Source organism: Engystomops pustulosus, chromosome 2 (assembly GCF_040894005.1).
Source record: "Engystomops pustulosus chromosome 2, aEngPut4.maternal, whole genome shotgun sequence".
Taxonomy (NCBI): domain Eukaryota; kingdom Metazoa; phylum Chordata; class Amphibia; order Anura; family Leptodactylidae; genus Engystomops; species Engystomops pustulosus.
In genome coordinates, this window is record NC_092412.1 from 81888633 (window position 1) to 81916457 (window position 27825).

At 42.9% G+C, this 27825-nt stretch overlaps 1 protein-coding gene across 1 annotated transcript; it reads right to left on the reverse strand.

The window, feature by feature from the left end:
• Positions 1-13093: 13093 nt before the first annotated feature.
• Positions 13094-17562, reverse strand: KCTD12 (potassium channel tetramerization domain containing 12). The gene has a single exon (XM_072135365.1). It carries the CDS (start codon positions 17300-17302, stop codon positions 16328-16330), a length of 975 nt encoding a protein of 324 aa, XP_071991466.1. The 5' UTR covers positions 17303-17562; the 3' UTR covers positions 13094-16327.
• Between the last annotated feature and the right edge of the window lie 10263 nt (positions 17563-27825).

The window sequence follows — 27825 nt, forward strand, 5'->3', positions numbered from 1 at the left end:
TTGAAATGAGGGGCTTGGGGGGTTAGATGTGCCTGACTTGTTCCCTTCAAATGGAGTGTCATTTGTGCATGCCCTCTGCTACTTTATGTAAATGTACTGAAAGATAGACAAGTCCAGCAAATAGACATGGTATACATATTTTGAATTGGATGCTGCTGCATAAAACAAGTTAGACTGCTGTTCATTTCATTGTAAAAAATGAGTAAATTCAGTATAGAAAGAGGAAAAGCAGCACTGAAACCAATGCTGTGTACGGCACAATATACAGAGGTGGTACGACAATCGTTTGTCCATGTGTTAAGAGTACTGTCTGAAAAATGTTTTCACAATTATGAAGGGCGGAGCACACAACTCAATAAAAGCATGTAGTATTTTATTTGATTAAACAATAATATTATCCTTTGGGTAATAAAAAAAAATACTTCATGTTTTTTTATTGAGTTGTGTGCTCAGCCCTCCATCATTTTCCCAAAAAAATTCTCAAATGGAGTTACTTCTAGCCTCTGGAGAGTGAATGATCACAAGTTTTTAAAGGACATCTACCATCAGATATACTGATGGTAGACTCCAATAACTTACCTTCTTGTCATCTTCTCATATTTATAAAGGGGTCTGGCCACTTTATCTCATGTTGTTTGTAATGTGTGTGTAATTGTGGGGAGGGGGGAGATATTAGGTAATTTAACAATATAGATCTATTAAAAGTTCTGCTCCGCTTTCTTGATATGTGAAGTGAAGCCTCCTGTCTTTAATCTCATCAGCCAAGCATACCTGTCCATTAAAGGGGCACAGATAGAGGGTCATGTGCTCTCTAACTGGTGTTTGTTCATGCATATACGTATAAGCTGGAGACACTCTGGTGGGTTCCAGGGACTGATTATTTATTCATTCTCCCATGATTTAAGTTTTAGCTGCGTCCCACTAAATCTTGCAGAGACTTTCCCTGCTTGCAGCCGCCTCGATAGGAGTGTGGGTGCGCAAGGAAAGTCTCAGCACAGATGAGGGAGACTTGTAGACTGCCAAGTGACATCACTGGCAGTCTGAGTGATACTTGGGCATGACATGGCTAAAACTAAAATAGAGCCCCTGGAGCTCATTTGCATATTTTATTGTATATCTGATGGTAGATAATCTTTAAGTTGCATGTTGGTTTTAAAAAAAAATATAAAAAAATACCCTGCTTTCATGTATTTTGTGGCTAATACTTCTAATACTTAATTCACATGGCAGATTTTTGATTGTTTTATTTAGTTATGAAAACTGGAAAGAAAATAAAACTGAAAGAAGTGACATTTACGTTTTGTCCATTGGAATCATTCATTTAAGTTATCAGTATTAGATTTTGTTGAAACTATCTTTGCTATCATGTCCTGTGTTGAGAAACACATTGAGGGAGATGTAACAATGTGGCACAGGCTCCGCCAGTACAAAGACAGACAAAACTAGTTTTCGGCTGTGACACATTTATCACTGTAATATTAAATTCTTCCTCTGTTTAAAACTGTTGTATTCTACTTTACACCTTCATAGAGTTGTTCTAAACTGTGCACCACAATTTGGTGAACGGGCTATTTTCCACCTGGTCACACCCTTTTTCATGAGACCACGCTCCTTAGTTGAACAAGTCCGTAAAGTGTTAAAAACAGGTCTAAAAGCCTTGAAAAATGTGTCAGAAAATCATTTTCTGGTGCAAATTACACCAGAAATCAGAAAAAATTGTCTTAATACATCTCCCCCATTGTATGTCATACATATTATCCAGAAATCATATCCTCAAAGTGTGTGTTTTTTTACTGACCTATTAAAATAAAAGATAGAAAAACAACTGCTCCAATGGATAAAACATAAAGTAGCTAAGCACAAAGTAACTATAAATTCTAGTGATGTCAGTGTTCATCTTCAAGACTCTAGACCACATATCTCTGGAGAGTCAGTGTAGGTTGTGGGGGTGATAAGGACATATACACTTCAAGATAAATCATATACATGTATAAATAAACATAAGAACACAGTCCTTACTGGAAAGACCAAGTTGTCAATTAATGTGGAACACAGATATTTATTAAAACAAGCCAGGAAAGTTCCTCTATAAGAGATATCGTTACCAAGCTCAAGAGAAATACCATTAAGTGTCTTTGGAATTCTTTCTAGTAAAATATTTATGAATTCTTTGGCATTGTATTCTCAATTTATTTTGTTTGCAAGTAATGAAATTCTTATCGGTTTTGCATTCTATTTATGCGCCTAGAATTGTAATAGAACTTTAGCACAATCAATCAGCTTTTCTACCCCTCTGTCTTAAGATTTACAAGAGCAATATAAAAACATCATTAAGTTCACAAAACAAAGTTGGGCTCCCATAAAGGATGTGACTAAGGTACTGGAATGCATTTGTCAGTGATGGGTCATGTAGAATATTGTGATGATCATTCTAGGGGGCATTTATTATTTTTGGCACTAGGTGTTGTTACTGGCGTCTGATTTTAGAGGTGTTTTGCGCTGTGATTTTATATAGTGGCGCAAGGCCTTAGTGCAGTGGTGGCGAACCTATGGCACTGGTGCCAGAGGCGGCACTCGGAGTCCTTTCTGTGGGCACCCAGGCCATCAGCCCAGAATGAAGTTCACCAGACAGAACTCAAAGAATCTGCCTGCAGAATCTTCCTACAATGATAGGTGAATTTGCCCTCCTCCTTTCCACTGGGTTGGTGTCCTTGGGAGGCTGAAGGATTGAAAGTTGTCAATGAACAAAGAGAAATGCATACTGCCTAAATTGCTGCAATGGCACTGTGCAATAAATAAGTGGCTTTGGTTGAAGTTTGGGCACTGAGGCTGTAAAAGGTTCGCCATCACTGCCTTAGTGTATTTGACACATCATAAGAACAAAGTAGCGTCAGAAATGGCACCAAAAAATTTTGGGAAACTATGGTTGCAAGAGAAGTGTTGATTCAAAAACTGCATTGAGTATCCATTTTATTTTTTTTATTGCTGGCCTCATTTTTTACCTGGGGGCAGGGTGAAATATGTATGTCTATGTGATGGGGCTATGTATATGTCTATGTGATGGGGCTATGTATATGTCTATGTGATGGGGCTATGCATATGTCTATGTGATGGGGCTATATATATGTCTATGTGATGGCGGCTATGTATATGTCTATGTGATGGGGCTATGCATATGTCTATGTGATGGGGCTATATATATGTCTATGTGATGGCGGCTATGTATATGTCTATTTGATGGGGCTGTGTATATGTCTATGTGATTGGGGCTGTGTATATGTCTATGTGATGGGGCTATATACAAATGTCTATGAGATGGGGTTATACGTAAATGTTTATGAGATGGAGCTATATATGTATGTCTAAGGGATGGAGCAATATATATGTATGTCTAAGGGATGGGGCTATATATATATATATATATATATATATATATATATATATATATATGGGATGAGGGCTATATATATGTCTGTGCTTATTTCATATATGCTGCCCTCCACCATTAATTATTTCCTATGCTGCCCCCACCATTATTTCCTATGCTGCCCCTCGTAATTAATTATTTCAAATGCTGCCCCCCACCATTAATTATTTCCTTTGCTACCCCTCGTAATTATTTCCTATGCTGCCCCTCGTAATTATTGCCTATGCTGCCCTTCACCATTAATTATTTCCTATGCTGCCCCTCACCATTAACTATTTCATATGCTGCCCCCCACCATTATTTCCTATGCAGCCCCTCGTAATAAATTTTTTCAAATGCTGTCCCCCCACCATTAATTATTTCCTATGCTGCCCCTCGTAATTATTTCCTATGCCGCCCCTCGTAATTATGTCCTATGCTGCCCCTACACTATTTTTCTACAGCTGTTTAGAAAAATAAAAAACCCTGTACTCACCTCTGGCTCCCACGTCTTCTTTCTTCTGGCTGCCGCCAGACAGGGAGGGGTGTGCGGCCATGCGAAGTCATCCAGGTTCAAGGAGCGATGTGCGCCAGGGTTGTCTTCCAGCCACATCGCTCCACCTGCAATAATAGTTCTCGAGCGGCCGTTTGTGGCCACCTCGAGCACTATACAGTGACCGGCAGGAGCTTCCTGTCCGGACTAACCGGGGCCCCTGTACGACCGACGAAGGCCGCAACCTGCTGGGCCCACTCCGGTCGGATGCGATGGGAGCCGGATAGAAACAGTCCGCGGGCCGTAGTTTGGGGACCCCTGATATAAATCACATATTTTGGAGGATGTACTTTTTTTCTTTTCAATAGAGGCATTTATGAATGTGAAGATCCTAATATTGCTAAAAATGGTATCTAGGAAATTTCAACTTCTCTTTCTTTGATTTTTTTAAGCAATAAGACATTACAGAATCAAAAGAAATAGTAACATTATTGCAATCAGTGTGAGAATATTATTTCAGACTTTTTGGTGATTTTCAAGGTGGTGTCTTGGCAGAGAGCCCATAGTTTTACCCTGAATAATCATAAATTGCCTATAGCTTTAGAATAGTAAGCTTTGTTCACAAAACATTGTTATTCACTATTCTACATAACTCAAGAGAGTCTTTGTTTTTGACCCTGTATTATTTAATAAAGACCTATCTACTTTCCTCACATGTTTTGGTAAACACGTGTATTCCCCATAAAACATGGTTGACTGTCACATATTAGGGTTAGGGTTAAGGAAATGTGTTAATAAATTGCAGACAGTCCTACCATCTTAAAAAGAACATGGTCATATGAAAAGATTAAAGTAACTGGGAGCGTGAGCGGTCCTTGAATAAGGATTTATACTTCTAATCCAGTGTGTTACTTGATGAACAATGTACCAGCAAAACAGATAAGTCAGCATAAGATAACTTGTTGATTGTGTTTTCTGCCTAAACGGGCACAATATGTGCAGTACCGAGAAATGACTCTACTAAGCTTTATATAACTGAACACTCAAACATTTTTGATTGACATATATTAATTATATGTAAATTAATCTTAACTAGTCATGGAGGTCATGGTAGAAGCTTTTGCAAGTCATTCAGTAATCACCTCAAATCATGCCCTTTGATGACTTTATCACTAGACAGAGATGTGCCCTGCCTTTCTCCCCTACTTGACCACTTAAGGTAAATTTGTATCTGTTGATCTAAGGTTTTAAAAGCTTATAACTTAACTTTGTAGCAACAGAAAGTTTAGTGAGGGGCACCATAGAAAGGGTAGAAAAAAGTTCCCTTTAAATATCCTCTAGTGTTTTTATAACAAACAGTTACAGAAGTTTTTGGGCAAGAACATGGATTTGTGTAAATTCAATCTAGAGGAATAAGGCAATTGCACACATTTCTACAACAAAATTTGCCGATTGTAAAGGAACCCTTCCTAAGTCTGGATTCACACTACCGTTGCCCGTTACCGTAGCACGGAGGGCACACAGTAGCACGCGGGGAAAGGAGGAGGGGGAGGGCGCTGCTCACCCCCGCCTCTCTCCATAGGGATTTATGGCGCACGGCGCCGTATGCCGTGAAAAGGCCATATATACCGTATATACGTCTCCCTTGCGTTAGTGTGCATGCAGCCTAACAAACTCTAATATTCAAACATTCTGCTACATTTACAATGACCGACATTAGTGTAACTTCCCATTATTTTACCGTTATTGTCATAATTGTGGACACCACTAAAGAATTTCATGGTGTAAATGTGTTGCACAACTGTAAGTCTCAGACAAGTCTTGCAACCAGAAATATTTGTCTAACTTGTATAATTGCAGATTGAGACCTTTGACCAAGATTACATTAACAAATTATTGATGCAGTGACAATGTGTTGTTGTGTTACTTGTGTAGCATGATGCTTATCACCGTGTCGCCCCTGCCTATATAGTTAATGCATTATTGACCCCATTAATTAAAAATTGTTTTATATTTATGAGATATATTATTAAAGGGAAACTGTTGAACCCCACACAAACCACACACAGTACCTATAGATTTCCATGAGATTAGAGCCACCATCCTTCTATAAACACTTTTATTCAGGCTTTCTGTTACTAAAGATCCAGTTGTGGAGGAAGGGGGAGCTCTAGTATGAAGTCCTGCACTCCTGCCTCCTAATTGTCGCTGACAGTTAGGCGGCGGCAGGGCAGATTCTAGCCTTTTTACTGCCTGAGGCGAAACTTGAAAATGCTGCCCTAAACCGTCCCAGCCCCCCCCACCCCCGCACGCGTGCTCGGGCGTGCCCCCGGTGATGCTACCTTACACACTAGTAGTCAGTCATGAGTCACAGATATTAGTGACCTCTAGTACCTTACAGGTGACCATCTACTCCATCCGGAAGGGTACTTCTTTACGCTTTCTCCCGGCCTTGGTTTTCCTCTGCTGAATTCACAAAAAAATGTCTTCCACTCCATGCAGCACAACTCCCCATGGTGCCCCTAAAAATATCACTCACAGTATAATGGATTGTGATTCCAATATATATTATTCTCACAACATGACTGAACAAACTATTCCCAACATAAAAAATCCTTTAGTCACCCAAATTACAGAATATAGAGCAATTCAATTAGGTGCCCTAATTTAGCCTCCCCAATAATGAACAGCCACTCCCCACCCTGTATACACAGTCTCTCCTCTACACCCTGTGCACACAGCCTCTCCTCTACCCCCCTGTGTACACAGTCTCTCCTCTACCCCCTGTGTACACAGCATCTCCTCTACCCCCCTGTTTACACAGTCTCTCCTCTACCCCCCTGTGTACACAGCCTCTCCTCTACCCCCCTGTATACACAGTCTCTCCTCTACACCCTGTGCACACAGTCTCTCCTCTACCCCCCTGTGTACACAGTCTCTCCTCTACCCCCCTGTGTACACAGTCTCTCCTCTACCCCCCTGTGTACACAGCCTCTCCTCTACCCCCCTGTTTACACAGTCTCTCCTCTACCCCCTGTTTACACAGTCTCTCCTCTACCCCCCTGTTTACACAGTCTCTCCTCTACCCTCCTGTGTACACAGCCTCTCCTCTACCCCCCTGTGTACACAGTCTCTCCTCTACCCCCCTGTGTACACAGCCTCTCCTCTACCCCCCTGTTTACACAGTCTCTCCTCTACCCCCCTGTGTACACAGCCTCTCCTCTACCCCCCTGTATACACAGTCTCTCCTCTACACCCTGTGCACACAGCCTCTCCTCTACCCCCCTGTGTACACAGCCTCTCCTCTACCCCCCTGTGTACACAGCCTCTCCTCTACCCCCCTGTGTACACAGCCTCTCCTCTACCCCCCTGTTTACACAGTCTCTCCTCTACCCCCCTGTGTACACAGCCTCTCCTCTACCCCCGTGTGTACGCAGCCTCTCCTCTACCCCCCTGTGTACACAGCCTCTCCTCTACCCCCTGTGTACTCGGCCTCAGCACCCCCCCTGGATACAGTCTCAGCTCCCCCACCACCCGTATACAGTCTCAGCTCCCCCCCTGTATACAGTCTCAGCTCCCCCCTGTATACAGTCTCAGTTTCCCCCCCTATATACTGTCTCAGTTTCCCCCCTATAAACTGTCTCAGCTTCCCCCCTATATACACAGCCTCGGCTCCCCCCTTCCCGTTTCCTGTATACCAGAGGTGTTGCTAGAGTTGTAAAAGATCTGGGGCACAGGCCCCAATGCATGTGTAGCGTTCTTACAGTAATGCCCCCTCCTGTAAATTACACCCTCACATGTGGTTGTGCCAATAACAACTATTCTGAGGTTATATATAGCTACAGAAACACAGGAGAAATCCCTACGTGCTACATCCAGTGACTGCAGGTGACTTTATTAGGCTCCAGCATCACCACATCTTATGTTCCTCATTGTCCCTACATCTTTGTTCCCTGACAGTGTTATCCTGCTGCTGCCCCTAACAATCTCCCCAAATACTGAAAGGCTGCGCTCACACATTTGACTTGTATTTAAACAAAATCAGGAGCTCGTTACCGATCACATGTGTATTACTGGAAATGCAAATAAGATCCCCCATACAGCCCCCACTAAGTAATGTGCCCACACAGCCCCCCAGTAAGTAATGTCCTCACACAGCCCCCCAGTAAGTAATGTGTCCACACAGCCCCCAGTAAGTAATGTGCCCACACAGCCCCCAGTAAGTAATGTGTCCACACAGCCCCCCAGTAAGTAATGTCCTCACACAGCCCCCAGTAAGTAATGTCCTCACACAGCCCCCCAGTAAGTAATGTCCTCACACAGCCCCCCAGTAAGTAATGTGCCCACACAGCCCCCCAGTAAGTAATGTCCTCACACAGCCCCCCAGTAAGTAATGTGCCCACACGGCCCCCCAGTAAGTAATGTCCCCCACACAGCCCCCCAGTAAGTAATGTGCCCACACAGCCCCCCAGTAAGTAATGTGTCCTCACAGCCCCCCAATAAGTAATATGCCCACACAGCCCCCCATGTTCTCCCCCTTCCCTAGCCCCTGTCATGTCTCCCCCCTCACCTCACCGATGCAGCTCTCTCTGTGTGTTCACTGCTTTCCCCGGCAGGTCATGTGACCATGACATCATCAAAGGTCCCTTAGCCTCCCGGAGTCTTATATTCCAGGAGGCTAGGCCCTGCTGGGGAAAGCAGTGACTGCACATGTTCTCATCACGATCTGTGTCCTGAGGGTTGTTGTGCTGTGCAGGCAGGTGAGCAGATCTGCGAGAGACTTTTGCGTGCAGGAGAGCGGCTCAATGGGAGGCTGTACCAGTGGGCTGATGGGCAGGTGTGTTGTGGGCGATGGGTTGGGCAAGTGGGCAAGTGTGCTGAGAGGCATGTGGGCAGGTGGGCGGACAGTGGGTCCCTGTTACTGCGTGGCTGCAGTTCTGCCGGGAGAACTGCATTAATGCATTTTTGTTCCGCCGTCCATCGCAGGCCCCTTAGCAGCCACTACGGCCGATTTTACGACAGTGATGAAATGAAATGAGCGAAATAGTCAACTAATATTAACTAATATTACATCAAAGTGGTATTGTATTTATGTGTATTATTTGCTCATTGAGCAATCTGATCAAGATCTGCACTTTTCTTGCAGTTAATATTTCTTCTAGACATAACATTTACAGCTAAATAACCACACCATCATGGAAAGACTATTAGACCTCTCCGCTGACATTTCAGAGATAAGAAACCTCTGCACTAGCCTTGGCATCTCCAACAAAAAACAAACATATTTAATTATATTAAACCAGATATGTGAACCAGAGTACAGAACTGAACTGCAGACTTTTTCTCCATGTGATTACATACTTTTCAGGCATAAATTATACAAAAATTACAAAATAAGACAATGGGACCAAACATATTTATGAAGTATCTGCATTGTCCTGTTGAATCTGTTAAATATAGCACTGAAAAGGACTCTAGTGCACTAATTATATAGCAAGTTGGATATTTTGCTATGCCTTACCAGGATCAGAAGTTCAGGCATGTGTCAAACACACCCTGGGGGAGAGGGAAGTGGGTAAGATGAAGAATAACTGTATCTAAGTCATGAGGTATTACTAAAAATAAAAATTATGGTGTTTATACATATTAGTAGTAAGTGTTGAAATAGGATTATATATGTATATATGGGAATTATCATAATTACACTATAGTTTTCCTTATTATGTGTATTCTTATAGTTATAGTGCCATGTTCCTTTAAATATGTATCATTTCAATGTTTATGTACTACCTCTTTTGAAAACATTGCAAAGAAAACGGGAACAACAGTTATGTAAACTATTCTACAGTTTAAACCACATTATATGTAATGAGCCACAGACCTCTATGGGGGTTTTCTTATGGTCCTCTAACAGTTAAAGCTTTTTGCTGATGTTTCACACAACAATACAATGCCCTAAAGGAGTAAAAGAGGGTTATCCCATTTAAGCAAATAGTTTATATTTTTGTGTAATGAAAAGGTATACAGTTCTCTCATTTCTGTATCAATTCCTCTTAAATTTTCTAGATCTCTGCTTGCTGTCATTCTATAGAAAGCTTCGCTGTTTACTTCCTTTGCAGGGGCGTAACTACAGTGGTAGCAGGCCTAGCAGCCGCTATGGGGCCCACAGTGTCAGGGGGCCCCAGCATCCGACCTGACACACTAAAGAGTGGAGGATGTGCATCATTATATCCATATTATGGTGCACATTGTACTGCATAATGTATATAACATATATGTGATGTATATGCAGGCAGTCCCCGGGTTACATACAAGATAGGATCCGGAGGTTTGTTCTTAAGTTGAATTTGTATGTAAGTCGAAACTGTATATTTTATAATTGTAGATCCAGACAAAAAAATGTTTGACCCCAGTGACAATTGGAGTTTTTTGCTGTAATGGGACCAAGGATTATGAATAAAACTTAATTACAGACACTTTACGGCTGATTATTGCAATCTGGGACTATAATAAAACATTCAGAAAGCTTCACCAGAGGTCAGAGGGGTCTGTGTGTAACTATGGGTTGTCTGTATGTTGGGTGTCCTTAAGTAGGGGACCGCCTGTATGCTGCATCTGTGATGTGTATATGTTGAATGTGTGTACAGTGTATGGCGTCTGCATGTACTTTATTTGTGTATATATGCTGTGTGTTTGTATAAGTGTATAAATGTGTGATTGTAACTTGCATGTGTGAGCATAAAACTATGTATAATTTTTAAGTTGGAAGGGAGGCCATGCAGAAGCCTGCTATGGGGCCCTCCCACTCCTAGTTACGCCGCTGTTCCTTTGGATAGAAATTTGTCCATGGTCATGTGATGTCACACAGGTGCTTTGCTCCGAGTCACATGGAGTTATCATAGTTGTGTGATATAATGATCTGTGTACCTGTGTGACATCACATGACCAGGGATCGGTTTCATTCCAAAGGCAGTAAACAGTGAAGCATCCTGATGAATGACAGCAAGCAGTGAGGGATTGATACAGAACGTATTTTAAAAGTTGTAACATTTTTCAATACACAGACAATATGAATTAATTGCAGAAAGTGGTCAACCCCTTTAAGAATGTATCAGCTACTCAATGGGTATGAAACTACTATTGAAAGGTGAGCCCTTTAGCTGACTGTACTACAGTGATCGATGACCTGACCACTGCTCTATCCAAATGTGGGTACATATTGTGGTGCATTAGGGGTTTTTCCTGTCAGACATAATAACTAATTTCCGCTAAAGGGCCTATCCAGGAAAATATTAAAGGAAATTTCATTCTTAGATTGAAAACATTGGGGCACACTAAATGCAGTTTGCCTGTGTAGTGCAGAGGGCACCAGATTCAGGAATTGTGGCGCCCATTCTTCGTGAATCTGGCGCTCCCTGCACTGATCCGACAGAGTGCACCACTTTTTTTTTATGGTGCACCTTTAACATGGAGCGTGCAACACAATTCTGTCAGACTTTGCATGTTAAATCTGAAGACTAGTGGAGCTGTGCCACAAAAGGGTCGTGTGTGACACAAATGTGGCGCGGACATACCTGTGCAGGCAGTTTGCACTGAATAGTGTTTTGTCTAAATAGAAGTTATTTCATAACTGTTGAAGTTTACCTAAAAAAAAGCTTGCAAGTACAATTTCTGCATGCTTAAAGTGTAAACTACCCCAGAAAGATAAAATCCTGCTCGATCTCCAGGGAAGCCTTACCGTACGAGTTCTCTGTGCTGTCTGACCTACTTCTAACAACTTTCAGCACATCCCCCATCACACACAGAGCAGCTTCTTCAAAGTTTCAACATTACAGCTTCACCGAATGAGCCATAGATACAAAAGAGCAGCAAAAAACTGCAACCAGCATCTATGGCAGTGATGGGCAACCTTTTGAGCTTGGCGTGTCAAAATTCGCCAAAAAACCGAGCATAACTCGGGTGGTGTGTCACCTTTAGAAAAAAAAACTAATTTTGTGATATTTAGAGTTTAAATAACAAATATGTATAATTATTTAACTGCTTAGTAAACGTACATAACTGATGCTTTTCTACTCCTGCCCTAAAAAAAAGTTCCTACATTTTCAACAATAGGAGATACAAACCCCAAAATGGTAACACTGGAAAAAGCATCTCATCCCGCAAAAAAATGGCCACATGGCCCCAATAACGAAAAAGCTAAAATTTTATAGCGTGCAAAATGGTTCAATGAAGAAAATAAAATCCTGGCAGCTGCGAGGCATTCCTTCCCTTCTGCACCTCGCTGTGCGCCCATAAAACAAGTACTTGGGAGAAATTATAGAACAAATTGTATGGTGGGTTTTCTATTTGTATCTATATGAAATATGTAAATTTTAGGCTAAATGAACGTATAACCGGCACAATTTGACCCCCCCCTCCCAAAGCAGTGGACATTAACCCCCTCTAACGCCCTTAGTCAGAGACAGGACTGGCAGTGCTCAATTCCTCAATTGAGATCCCCCTCCCCCCAACAAATAACAAAAAAGCAGTGTTTTAACTAGTTTTAAGGACATTTGTGTCCTGAGAAGTGCCCCCCAAAACAGTGTACATCACATCACAGCCCAGCCCGGTAGAGAACTCAATAAATTAACTTACACAGGCTCCAACGACACCTTGGGCCTCCGTTACTCCTTGTGTGCAGAAGTTCCCGCGCAGGAACAGCACAGGTCGCCGGGGCTGCTCTGTCTCCACGCTCTAACATCAGTGCGCGGCCTCCGCAGAGCAGGATGGGTGACCAGGAGCAGCGATGTATCACCGAGCACCCGCCCACCCGCAGATCACGGTGAGCGGCCACCGACAGGCACGACCAGTCCATCCCTGCAATGTCCCTGCGTGTCAGCGAAAATGACTACGTGTCATAGGTTCGCCATCACCGATCTATGGTATATAACCCAGCATGCACCCTATGTGAGGCTACGTTACATGAGGCATGGTGCACACTACATGTAGAGCCTATTTACTTGTGTTTTGTCTACTGTTAAAGGAACATGAATTTAGTATATAGTTGAATCGAGAGATACTTTTTTTAAGGTGCAGTCTAAGTAATTTGTTAACATGGGCTTCTGGACACACAACAAACTCATCAAAAGATTCATGGTAAAAAAATGGGGCTGCCAAAAATTGACAATCCTCCAATAAAGCAAGAAATAACAGAATTTACTAAACATTGGAACTTTATTAAAATTAGCGAGAGGACAAAATAGTCAGCATTGACATATTGTATTAGGCCGAATTGTAAAACATACTAGAACCCCACAGTTTATAGCTAAGACATCTCCTTGTGCTATAGGAAAAGCGACATTTATTGGTATACACATAAAGAATAAGTAGGATATTTTTATTACTTTATACCTTCCAAGATTGTGTATAACGTTTCAGTCTATATATGAGAAGAAAATTAGATATATCATATATCTATGTTCCATGTATATATATAGTGCAAGTCCTTTAAGCTAGTTATGTTACTTTAGAGTACTAATATATGATAAAAAACTAAATGATTCCTGTAAAATGTTTTTTTACTATATACGTACAAAGACTTTATGTATTTACATACAGGTTATTCCACTCTTTAATGCCTAAGAAGCAATACAGAGAATGAAGCTTTTAATGTGGTGACACAGCAATGTACAGAGAAATGTCTTATCAGTGTACTATTTACGCAATTCTACAAAATGGTTATGGCTACGGATAGAATTGGTTGAGGCCAGTCTTACAAGTAGACTGTGCAAAAGAAATACATCATTTATTTCCAACAGTTGTAATATTTCTGATATCTGAGTGGTTTTCCCTATCAGACAGATTAATAAAATCATTCAAACCTACCAGGGCCGGTCAACCATCTGATGAGTATCCCAACTTTTTCCAGACAAATTATGTATGGTGATGTATTGGCCCTGGGCATGTTGGACAGTGACTTACACTTCTCTTCATCATTGAGAAAACATGCACACTTGGCCTGTGAAGCATGCATTGGCCCGGTGCTGGGTTTGGGAGAAATAGCTGTCAGATGGATTAATGTTCAGTGGACAGGTACTGGAGGTGTATGGCCACCATTAGCACCAGTGGTGTTGTTTTGTAGATAGGAGAAATGTCTCAACATAGGGGGAGTCAATATGGCACCTAGTGATGTTCTCGTGTACCACAAATAATAAGATATGATTTGGCTTACAATAATTTGCCTTCCAGATAAATTGCACAAACAGGCATGATTAAAACAAAAAAACAAAAATACTGAAGACCCACGTGGCAATTTCTTTTGGGGCTAATTTAGAAATAAAATTTCTAGTTCATAAAGTGACAATTACTCAGCATAAATATTTTAAAATACTCCTTACATTGTATCCCATAATCACTTCACTGTCCACCTCCGCAGATAAGTGTTAAGAAATATTTGGTGGGCCTAGTATAAATTGACTCATTTGGGTGTTATCCTATTGCCTTCCTACCACTGTAATTCCCATCATTCTCCTAAGTATTGTTTTACACAACATTGGTGGTCCTACCAATACCCTACTTTACTTTCTTTGTTCCAAAAAAAATCTGTTGTACTTGTTATAATTGAAAAATATTTAAAAAAAAACTGAGATTATACATAACCAGATTTTTTTTTAATCTTTAAACAAATATTCGAACTTCCAAATTATAAAATGGCTGCAAAATGTAAATCATTTTATTGCTTCTTTGAATTTTTCATCATTCAAAAGAAAAAAAAGTCTATATGTAGCGTGTTAATGCATTAACAGAAATCACATGACCACACTGGGCCAGCATAATACATAATGCAAAAGTGACACATTTATACGGTTTAGCTGATGGAAAAAAGGGATATGCTTATTGTTGGTTGTGTCATCTATTTTATATTATTGCCAAAAAAAATAGTTAAATCATTAAATCAATATGAGCAAAATCTTTGGTAAAGCCATTGTTATCTGACGCCTACATGTAATAAATAAGTAGATATGCACTTTTTAAAATAGTTGATTATTATACCATATGCTTCTGTAGACAGGGAATCAGAGAGCATATCAAGTCAAGCTGAATGCGTATGAAGAGCTGCTGCAGTAAAAGGATTATAAATCATCTCTACTCCACTGCCTAAAAGTGTACATGTGTGTGTCTGTGTGCAATGAAACCACAGCAACATCTTCACTAATATGCACTCAAATCTATTCACTTTCACATTATTACCTAATAAACCCACCCAAATGAATTCAAAGCTAAATGCCAATTAGAACAGTGATTTATTATTTTCCAACCTAGTAAACCAGGATACAAAAGTGGCAAACCCAGCAATCTCCTGCTCTGTATAGTGGCTTTGTCCATGTTAATTGGCTTTATGCACATTACTATATACGTAAATGGAACAAATAAAGTGCACAACGCGTTTCACATCAGATAAGGGCATAGGCCCTTTGAAAAATATATCTCACAGCCTCGCTGTTTACTTAGATAGTACAACAGCGTACTCTGTAAATAAGCCCTTTGATGATTTTAATTAACTTTTGAAGGTGATGAATCACAAAGCTAGAACATACTGAACTCATTGCCAGCAACACAACAAGTGTAACATTAACAAGCCTATTGTTGACTTACAAAAATACAGCTCATTTCCATGAGATTTTACTATGGCCTTATAAAACATGGAAAGCATAATGACAATAATGTTACATCCTGCCCTTTATAGACGTATCTATTACAATTCTAATCCCTATTGTACTTTATAATGGAGACAGAAGAGTTCATGAATAAAGTGGAAAGAAAAAGTTGCTGGATTAATAAATGTCATAAAAGAAATTCTATCGCTACTTCATTAAGATGATAAGAAAATGACAAATTTCTATTCACTGACTGCAATGGGAGGTTATTTCTGTATTCCCTTTTACTACACAAGTATAAATAAATTCAATACAGAGGGCCATTTTTTAATAAGGTGTTCATACTTACACATTTGCTCAAGTTCCCATCTTTCCCCTACCTCCCCCCTTTGAAAAATATTAAGCAGTCATGTTATTTTGTGCCCCTCACCTTCCTAACCTGAAAGATCTTACAGTGTACTGACAAATTCCAGCACTAAACAGTTAAATAAGATGCTTCTTTAGGTTCGTCCTGCCTCTCTGATACAAGTAGACAACTGATCTCAGGCATATGTATCAATGTTCTTGGAATACTTCAATACACCTATCAAAAACTAGTAATGCACAAATCTTCAGCTAAAAAAATTTGTCTGTATCAGTAATTTTTGGAAATGTTTGGAGGCCTCAGTTCCACTTCTTTTGTTTGGTTAGAGTCTTTCTTGGTAGCTTGCAGAGGGTAGATATAATAGAAGTGATAAAGTGAGCTCAGCTGATTTTTTTTTTCTGTGCATCTTGGAATTTACTCAAAAGTTTTCAGTCTCTGCAGAAGACATATTCGGTGTAGCTGGTCCACACTTTGTCCTCACTCTGGTCATTGCTGGCAAATGCACATGTTCCAGTGGAACTACATGCCACCATGTGAAAACCAGATTCAGATAACTTGTCAAAAGCTTGCTCCAGAAAGTTAAACTTGAGATAATACCTGGAAGTGTACCTCTCTGGGGGTCTATCAGGATCTCTACTTTCATTTAAGGTTTCTCCAAAAACTTCTTTAGCCAGGGATGTTTTTCCACAAACAGTAATACGGGCAACTCTTCGAAATTTGGCATCAGCTTGTGCTTCACGGCCTATAGTATATGAGCCTCGATAGCCAACTGTTATGTATCCAGATCTTCTGCCTTCAAGGGACTGAGAAGGAGTAAGTCTAGGAACTGAGGCAGGGCTGCATGAAGAGGAGGCATTGAAACGATATGGATCTAACGTTGGGGAGGGCACCCCAGCTGCAGGAGAAGATGAGGCAGGAATGACTGCAGTGTCTAGGTCAGAATCTTGAGTGGCTGCCGGGGTGAGAAGCAGAGGTGGTTCTTCACCTCCAATAGAGCTGTCCTTACTAATACGCAATGGACTAAGACGCTTCACTAGTTCAGGCAGCTGAAAATGCTCTGCTTCTCTTTGAAGACGACTTCTCTCAGGAAAGTAATCTGGCAAAACAAGCTGCAGGTCTCGCAGATAATCCAAAATATATCGAAACAGGAAACCATCTCTGTCCAAGAAAAAGCGTCCCTTACTGTCCCGAGCCAACTCTCCAGGTTTCTGTTGGGAAAACATACGCCAGAGTAATGATTCTGGAACTGACACAAGTGTTGTGTGTCTAGTCACATATACCTGTCCCCCAACATTTAGTTCCACTATTTCTGGAAACAAAGGATCCAAGGGTTTGCCCCCTGTGCAGCCACCACCTCCACCTCCTCCATTTGGTAATCCACGTGCACTGTCCGGTAAAGCCATAAAGGCTAAAGGAAGATAAAGGTCTTGGTAATCTCAGTCTCTTTCCAGGAAAAAGGAATTCAAGGGAGAGAAAATGCAAACCGAAGCAGGAGAAAACTAAGTACTTGAGGTGCTCCAGCAGTCAGCTATAGAGCTCAGTGCATTTAGTGTCCCTCTCTGCAGGTTAGGTGCAAAAGCTGCAAGAAGAAACAGTCGCTTTGAGCATATTGCCTTGTTTTCCTTTCTCTTCTTCCTGGGATTCTGATTGAGGGAGCTGGCAGGGTCTGTGTTTTTATGTAGAATCGCACACTGGAGGCGTGGGAGGGAGGAGGGGAGGGAGATGGAGGAAGCACAGGCACAGCTGATCACATATATACAGAAAGGGGATGTGTGCACAGGATTTGCATGCTTTGCAGATGTAGCTGATGTTTCAGTGCAGAAAACATGCACAGCTATGCTGCTCTTTTGTTAAGCCTTATGCATTTAAAATCCAACAGATGAGCAATGTAAACAAGCAGAAGGAACTAAAAAGTGTTTTTTGCAATGCAATCACACATGCATTTTCACCCTAGCCTGTGCACAAGGTCAGTTTATATGTTAGAATATTAATCTCAAATTAATAATTACAAATGCTGCTACAATGTTACAAGCATCTGGCATTTATATCAATATAGCCATCATAGACCCATTTCTAATACTAGCAACACAATTGCTACAATATTTACATGGAACAAAATATTGCTATTCATGACATGACCTTGTTGTTATATAAATTTACGTAAGGACGTTCAGTAGGATGCAACACTACATGGGATGTTGATGTCTCTTTTAACCAGTTTGGATGGAAGATTTTTTAAAATATTATGATCAAACATTACATATCTAGATAAATAAGTATATGGGCGCAATGCAGCCATGAAGCAATACTAGCGCAGACACTTCATAAAGACATGTGCAACCAGTGTGTAAATGTTCAGACTGCTTCATAAATGTGACCTATAAAGTACCCACAGAGCAGAGGCATACACTACATCTTGGAGGGATATAGCTGTTTTTGTGTTTCTGTTAGACCCCATGCTCACAAATGGGGGACGTATGTATGGCCACAAGCTTGTGTCCGTACATATGCCCCCCATATACTGCAATGGCTGCACAGAGCGATATGCTGTACAGCTCTGTACACAGGAAAAAGATAGCACATTTCCTATCTTTCCTCATGTTATGGCCCCTATGCCATGGATCTCTAAGGAGAGGGGAAGGGTCACCCCTCCTCCTCTCCATGGTGCCGGATGTATGCCCGCCCGGCTAGGGCACGGAGGGCATATGTGTCTGTGCATGTGGCTTTACACATGGATTTAATACTATATTTCTGGTGTTCCTAACGAATAGTGAAATGACAAATACCACATTCAGCACTATGGTACACAGTGTGTCCAATTCCAGGGACCAAGCGAATATGTGTGCTGGTAGCCTTATACAGTGTGCATGTGACAAATGGATACCTAAATTTCTTTTCCATGGCAAAATCAATAAGACAATCTGTGATATGTGAGAGAATAAGAAAAGAAAAAAAAAGCATAGCTAACCCGATATGTAACCCACAGAGGTGATTGGGTGGTTGTTCATTGCACCAGTCTGGGAGATAAAGCTAATTACACTTCCACTTCCTGCCCCACACTCTTAACCACTTATATAGAACCATATCCTCTATTTTGCACTATCCTTCACCCTACTCTGCTGTATTGCAGTTCACAGATCATCGTTTAGCCCTATTAGTGGAGGCAATATCACTCCATCTGATTCTAAGGCTTAATTTACAATTAATCTCTGTATTATATCTCTGTTTTTATTTTTCCTTCTTTAGGGAAATATCTGATATTAAGACTTAAGAGTCCAATGTTTGATCCTATTCAGTGATCAGCAAGCATCTCTGTATGCATATTTATGCTGGAAAGGCTTAAACATAGTCGTCAGGGCTCTGCGGTCTTCCTATCTGAGGTAGGACAAGGCAGAAAGGAAAAATTAAGACTCCCCTCCTCATCCACATACATAGCATCAAATGTTTATGACAGCAATGGCATGGAAGAGGGTAAAAAGAACCTGTGGAATAAAATACTGATTGCCATCCCATTGTATTTGTGTATGAGATGTCGCTGCGTTTAACAGAAATCATAGATTCATAACTGGCGAGTAGGTAGAGAAGAGTCTGCAGGGCAGCTTCTCTGTAGCTTCTCCCAGCCCAGCCTAGCCTGATTGATAAGACTTTAAGCAAACAGTGGGTAATCTGCCTGGCAGTTTCCCTCTGCTTTGAATTCTATTAGGTCCACAAGTAGCTGGCAGGAGCTCTGTGTTGGAATCCTCTATATCAGTGATGGCAAACCTTTTAGAGACCGAGTGCCCAAACTTCAACAAAGACCCGCTTATTCATCGCAAAGTGCCAACACAGAAATTTAATTTGTTATTTATACTTCTCTGTCACAGTTTTCATTGATACCAGCACCTGAGGACCCCAATAAAGCAGAAAATAGTCCCAGGTAGAGCTGTCACTTTAAAATAGCTCTGTGCACAGTAAGTCCTGGGCTGTCTGGGACTACAGGAAGATACCTGGAGTCATCTCTGGTGATGGCCTGAGTGCCCACAGAGAGGGCTCCGAGTGCCACCTCCGGCACCAGTGCCATAGGTTAGCCATCACTGCTCTATATGGATGATTGCAAGAATCCTCTATAAGGAGTGAAGGTACCCTTTAAAAGAATGGGGGTATGTAAAAGGAGCTGACGGGAGACATAGCTGACAATCAGCATTTGAACCTGGGCAAGGGTGATAATTTGATGCCATATACATCGTATTTTTAACATATTTTGGTAAAGGTTTATTCCATTTTACTGATTTAAAAAAACTTTAAAGGTAACCTGTCACCACATTTTTCACAAATACAGGTAGTGACAGGTTCCTATAGTAACTATCTGACACTTTTCTTTTAGCTAAAAATTATTCCCCTGAGATTCCCATATATTCAATTTTATAGTTTTACCTAGTATCTGAATGCAAAGGAGTAGTTGCGAAAATCATCCTCTTATGTCACAAGATTTGATAAATGATAGTATTTACATTCCAAAAAATTATGTAAATCTGCCTGAATATAAAGAACGTTTAAAATCAATTTTTTATTTAATCAATTTAAAAATGGGCCAAAGGATAACCCGAAATCATAAATCGAAAGACAGGCTCTCGTGCACCCTCGCCGGAACGAGTATGCACAGTATTTGTGTTCTGCCGTTCCACTATAGCAAAAGTGCACAAGACTAGTTCACATAAGGTCAGTGCATGATTCTGACGTTGGTCATTTTAAGCTGAATTTGACAGCACATCACACACACATAACCTTGGTCTTAGTTTTAATTGTATTGTCGGCTGACCAGCATTGGACTATATCAGTCATACAGATTGACCAGCATTCAGACTGTCTCAATCATACATTGCCTAAACTCCCTGCCTGACGCGTTTCTACATGGACCCCTATCAGCCCATGCGTCATCAGAGGCTCTTAGAGATTATTTTTAGGCTTAAAGCATTATGTCTGTCAAACATGGACTGTCAGCTTTAACGTTCATGTGCTAATCAGTCCACATTAAAACATGATGGCATTGTGGCAGCCGTGGAGAAAATCACCCTCTCCAGGGTAGACACAGGGAGTCACCAACCCTCCAGGAAGGTTCCAGCTGTAGATGTAGATCCTGCATGAACAGGCAATGGTTAATGGTCAATGGTGAATTCTAACCTATTGTATTGCACCATGTACACTGGAGTGTCATTGGAGAGTTAGCCACCACCTGACCAGGATAATAAAAACCCCTAGGGAAGGGCGAGGTCCCTTAGGTTTTAGGCCCAAGCTCTCACTGGAGAGCAAATCCTTTTACCTGTCAAAGAGAGAGAAACAGTGTCAGTCCACCATCAGGGCTAACACCCTGCTAAACCCAGGACAAGAGCTGCAGCTTTCACAACTGGACACGGCTCCTACCAGGCTGGTGAACCAACTCCTGAGGACCACTCTCCATGACCACTCCGGTATTCCGGAATATTCATTAATTTCGGAATCTGTTCCGAGATCGTTCTGGCCTGTTGTCTGCTGTTGTTTTAATAAAGAACCGTGAGTTATTTTGCACAACATTGCCTCCATCTACCACCATGGGCTCCCCATCCATTACCCAGGGACATATATTACAGACACTAAGGGGTTCCCCCAGGGAGAACCAGAACCTCAACCTCACCCTCCATATTTCTTGCACACACCATCTGCTGGAGACTTGCCAGGCTGTAGGACAACCATCCGGTCCCCATACCAAGCACCGTCACATCAGCATGCATAGGCCGTAACCACCAGCCACTCCGGTATACTGGGCTCCAGCTGCCTCCAGGCCCCAAGAAAAGGCCAGGCCCCGGTGTGAGATCTTTCATATGCATGTAATATCATGTGACAAGGGTGACATCATCGCAGGTCCTTTAGCTGTTTCGCATTAGAAAACTGTACACCAGGCATATATCTCATGAAATATATCTCTCACAGCATATCATATCACATGAAATCACATCAGCCTCTTCATGGAGAGGAGTAGAAGTCCATGGAAGCTGTGATTGTTTTATATGGTCAGATATGTACATGGTGTGTAGTTTGCTAATATTAAGTAGCGGACCTTTGATTATGTCACCCTGGTCACATGACATTAGGCCACGCCCACTCGACTCGCTCCAAAGATGCTTAGATACCAGGCAAGATTATAACTCTGATTTTATGTGGATATGAGGGAAACCACTTTTAGCTAAAAGCAGGGTCTCAGATAGTTACTAGGGCTCTATAGGATCCCGCCATTACCATTATTTGTGAAAAACATGGTGACGGGTTCCCTTTAATGAAAAAAAAAGACAAAAAAAAAATTGTATATATATATATATATATATATATATATATATATGTATATATACAGGGCCGGATTATAGGCGGGGCTCCCGGGGCTCTAGCCCCGGGGCCCCCACCATCTTGCCCCCCTAGGGGCCCCCACCAGCTCGCACCTCCCGTGCCCCCCCTCATGAGCGGAATGCCGCCCTCCGCCTCCGGGCATAGGTGAGCTCCTCCCCGGCGATCAAGCCCCTACATAAACTGCCCGCCCACTCATCCTGCTGCTTGGGGAGCCGCCTCCCGCCACTGGTGACAAGCAACCCCGCTCAATCCCAGGTTAACATCGCCTCCGGCTCCCCGGCCGGCTCGCTCTCCTCTCGCTCACCACTCCCCGCTCCGTTCGCTCACCACTCCCCGCTCCGTTCGCTCACCACTCCCCGCTCCGCTCGCTCACCACCCCCCGCTCCGCTCGCTCACCACCCCCCGCTCCCCGCTCCGCTCGCTCACCACCCCCCGCTCCCCGCTCCGCTCGCTCACCACCCCCCGCTCCCCGCTCCGCTCGCTCACCACCCCCCGCTCCCCGCTCCTCTCGCTCACCACCCCCCGCTCCCCGCTCCTCTCGCTCACCACCCCCCGCTCCCCGCTCCTCTCGCTCACCTCCCCGCTCCTCTCGCTCACCCCCCCCGCTCCCCGCTCCTCTCGCTCACCCCCCCCGCTCCTCTCGCTCACCGCCCCCCGCTCCCCGCTCCTCTCGCTCACCGCTCCCCGCTCCTCTCGCTCACCACCCCCCGCTCCCCGCTCCTCTCGCTCACTAGCCCCCCCCCCCCGCTCCCCGCTCCACTCGCTCACCACCCCCCGTCCCCCGCACGAAACATGCACCCGGCAACCCCCCCCCCCTCCCCGAATGAATAAGCAACCAACCGACTTCCTGGCGAACAAGCACCGTCAAGACCCCCCACCCGCCCGAACAAACAGGCACCCGGTCAACCCTAACAGGTAAGTATATACATATGTGTTTTTCTGTGTGTGTATATACAGTGTATTTATGCATCTACTGTGTATATACTGTGTATAGATATGTGTGTACATTTATATATATATGTGAATGATGTGGTTTTTGTATATACTGTGTATATGGAATGTATGTATATACTCTCTCTCTCATATATATATATATATATATATATATATTTTGTGCTGTCGCCGCTGTGTTACTGGAGATGAGGCGGGTGTATGTAGCGGTGTTACTGGGGGCCAGGCGGCTGTATGTAGCGGTGTTACTGGGGGCCAGGCGGCTGTATGTAGCTGTGTTACTGGGGGCGAGGCGGCTGTATGTAGCTGTGTTACTGGGGGCGAGGCGGCTGTATGTAGCGGTGTTACTGGGGATGAGGCGCCTGTATGTAGCGGTGTTACTGGGGATGAGGCGGCTGTATGTAGCTGTGTTACTGGGGGCGAGGCGGCTGTATGTAGCTGTGTTACTGGGGGCGAGGCGGCTGTATGTAGCTGTGTTACTGGGGGCGAGGCGGCTGTATGTAGCTGTGTTACTGGGGGCGAGGCGGCTGTATGTAGCGGTGTTACTGGGGATGAGGCGGCTGTATGTAGCTGTGTTACTGGGGATGAGGTGGCTGTATGTAGCTGTGTTATTGGGGATGAGGCGGCTTTATGTAGTTTAGTTACTCGGGGGCGAGGCGGCTGTATGTAGCTGTGTTACTGGGGGGGAGGCGGCTGTATGTAGCTGTTACTGGGGGGGAGGCGGCTGTATGTAGCTGTGTTACTGGGGATGAGGCGGCTGTATGTAGCTTTGTTACTGGGGTGAGGCGGCTGTATGTAGCTGTGTTACTGGGGGCGAGGCGGCTGTATGTAGCTGTGTTACTGGGGGCCAGGCGGCTGTATGTAGCTGTGTTACTGGGGATGAGGCGGCTGTATGTAGCTGTGTTACTGGGGATGAAGCGGCTGTATGTAGCTGTGTTACTGGGGGTGAGTAGGCTGTGTGTAGCTGTGTTATTGGGGATGAGGTGGCTGTATGTAGCTGTGTTATTGGGGATGAGGCGGCTTTATGTAGTTTAGTTACTCGGGGGCGAGGCGGCTGTATGTAGCTGTGTTACTGGGGGGGAGGCGGCTGTATGTAGCTGTTACTGGGGGGGAGGCGGCTGTATGTAGCTGTTACTGGGGGGGAGGCGGCTGTATGTAGCTGTGTTACTGGGGATGAGGCGGCTGTATGTAGCTGTGTTATTGGGGATGAGGCGGCTTTATGTAGTTTAGTTACTCGGGGGCGAGGCGGCTGTATGTAGCTGTGTTACTGGGGATGAGGCGGCTGTATGTAGCTGTGTTATTGGGGATGAGGCGGCTTTATGTAGTTTAGTTACTCGGGGGCGAGGCGGCTGTATGTAGCTGTGTTACTGGGGGGGAGGCGGCTGTATGTAGCTGTTACTGGGGGGGAGGCGGCTGTATGTAGCTGTTACTGGGGGGGAGGCGGCTGTGTGTAGCTGTGTTACTGGGGATGAGGTGGCTGTATGTAGCTGTGTTATTGGGGATGAGGCGGCTTTATGTAGTTTAGTTACTCGGGGGCGAGGCGGCTGTATGTAGCTGTGTTACTGGGGGGGGGCGGCTGTATGTAGCTGTTACTGGGGGGGAGGCGGCTGTATGTAGCTGTGTTACTGGGGATGAGGCGGCTGTATGTAGCTTTGTTACTGGGGTGAGGCGGCTGTATGTAGCTGTGTTACTGGGGGCGAGGCGGCTGTATGTAGCTGTGTTACTGGGGGCCAGGCGGCTGTATGTAGCTGTGTTACTGGGGATGAGGCGGCTGTATGTAGCTGTGTTACTGGGGATGAAGCGGCTGTATGTAGCTGTGTTACTGGGGGTGAGTAGGCTGTGTGTAGCTGTGTTACTGGGGTGAGGCGGCTGTATGTAGCTGTGTTACTGGGGATGAGGCGGCTGTATGTAGCGGTGTTACTGCTGGGATAGTGGAAAGGAAGCAGGAGGACATGTGTACGCTCCACTTATTGGGGGCCTCCACCAGATTTTGCGCCCAAGGGCCCCCACCAACCTTAATCCGGCCCTGTATATATATATATATATATATATATATATATATATATATATATATATATATATAAGATATTGGGGGCACATTTACTACTTGTCCCCCTGTGTTGCACATAAAATATTAATCAAATCCATTTGTAGTTGTAACTTTTAAAAACTGGGAAATATTCAACGGGTATTTTGTTTGTCTATTGATAGGTGAGATATAAACTGTTGGTCTTGCTGCGTAGAGATCTCTCATACTTTGGCAATGCTGTGCAGGCCAGAAGTGCTGGGATTGGAGGAATTAATTTCTGTCAATCGTTGGTCTGAGCGGCACCACTTTTTTCTATGTCATAGTCCAAAAGAATGAGAGACTGATGTGACTGGGTGCTGGTACAACGAATGTACACTTTATTACACCAATATAACACTTATTATTGTACAAAAAAAAACACATCCCTCCCCATGTCTCCAGCCCCCACCACCTCCACCAAGACATTTGTATTTTTGTATTTGACTCCATGTCACTGCCACAGCCCCCATCAGCCCTAATGTTCGTGTGACGTATACTACAACAGGTAGAGATTGTACAGCAAGTGGTAATAGTAGTAAATGTTATGTCATCACTGATGTCTGACAAACTAAGTCCAGTACGGAGTATCAAAGAAGTGGCGCTGGATACATAGGGGGTCTAAATGGGTGCAGGTTTCTATTGCAAGTTCTATTTTATTACTTTTTCTGACAATAGGCAAGCTCTTTTCATATCTTGCACAACCCCTTTAATACATTGAATATTTTTTATGAAAAATATGGCATATAAGGGTATTAAGATTCATGAAAATAATTTCAAGTAAATATATAAGATTACTATTGTAGTTGATACAGGAATATATTGCTCCTGAAATACATTAAGTTCCCCCAATAAATCCTAGTCTTCACAGTACATTGGGCATTTTGGATTATATACGCTATATTAAAGGATTTCAGACATGGAATCAATTTATTGAAACATGAAGCTGCTGCTGAAGCCAAGAAAAAGTAAGAACATATAAACTGGCAAGGACGAGATGTACTGTATATACGTTGTTCTGATCTGTTTTTTATTACAGTAATATGTTTGTGTATGTTTAAAAATAAACCAGCTTTTTTATTATTTGAAGAACAGTACAGCATTAGTAACATTAGCACACACTTCACCAGAGTTCACTGAGTATCGAGTTAGCTATCAATATCTTTTAGGAGTGTAGTGAAAATTTGGGAGCAGGAACAGCGCTTCTGGTTCACAGGCCATGTCACAGATCCATAGGCATAGAAGCTGGTAATGACAATCACATAATTGTTACAGAGCTTTCCCTTCCCCCATGCTGTGTTATGTTGTGGTTTCTATGTTTTGGAATATACTCTGGATTCTACTGTATTGAAAATGTTTGCGCCATGCAACATCAAGCAAGGTTAGCACAAGGCCCTAGACAAACTAAAATATAGCACCCACACACAAGCTATGAAATCCATTCACATGTCCATGTCAACAGGTTCATGCTGCTCTAACCAAGAACACAATGAAATATAAGATAGTTTATGAACATTTAGGCATATGAAGGAGAGACTAGAGGATGGCTTCCCTTTAACTTCCCCCTGACTTCTTACACAACCTATCAATCATTCCCTCTATGCTAGTAGGGGAGAATCTGCTGACTGGGTTGTATAGCGTATATAACAAATGGGTTAATAGGAAAATCAGTCCATTAATCCATTCATCTGCTGTCCAATGGTTATTCCCCCTTCCTATCTTCAATGACCATGACTTGCACTTCCCAGCACCCCCAGGTCTTCCCTTTCTTCTATTATAGCCCCCCATGCAAATACTTCTTCTTACACAGCACCACCATGTACCCTTTCCTCACACAGTCATCAGCACAATGTTTCCCAACTGATCATATTGGGGCACATTTACTTACCTGGTCCGGAGGATTTCCCTGATCATGTGGTCTGCGGTACCCTTAGTAAATAAGCCCAATTGTCTCCACCATTGTATATTTCTTCTCCTTATGCAGCCTGTACAGTGAAATGTTCTCCAAGACCATTGATGATCTCAAGGAGGCCACCTAGGAGAAGATTAACTGATAGATATACTGTATGTATATTACTATGACCCCTAAAGACCCCTAATATCACCCACAAGAGATATGCTATATGGCCTTCATTCAAGATGACAGCCATGTTGAGAACATAGCCTAAAAGATAGGCCCTCACATCCATTACTTGCCAGGGAATTCAGATATAAAATTTTCCCTTTTGTTTCTGAAATAAAAATGTGTTAGTCTTTGGTGCTTACTAACCTAAAACCATGTCCTCATCTTGTCACCAAATAATTGCACAATGCTTCCTCTTCCTATTAGGTAAAATTGCAGAAGGATAAAAGAACATTGCGGTATCACAAGACTCTCTTTATCTCTCTGTGATCTGAAAATAATGTAAACATGTTAGAATCATTTTTTTACAAAATCTCTTGAGGCAAGATGGGGAAGTGAATTTAAAGGTTCCTGTCAAGCACTGTCAGTACATGGTGATACTGTACCTACCATTCCAAATCAGTATTCCCAAAAGAACTACAGTACTGTAA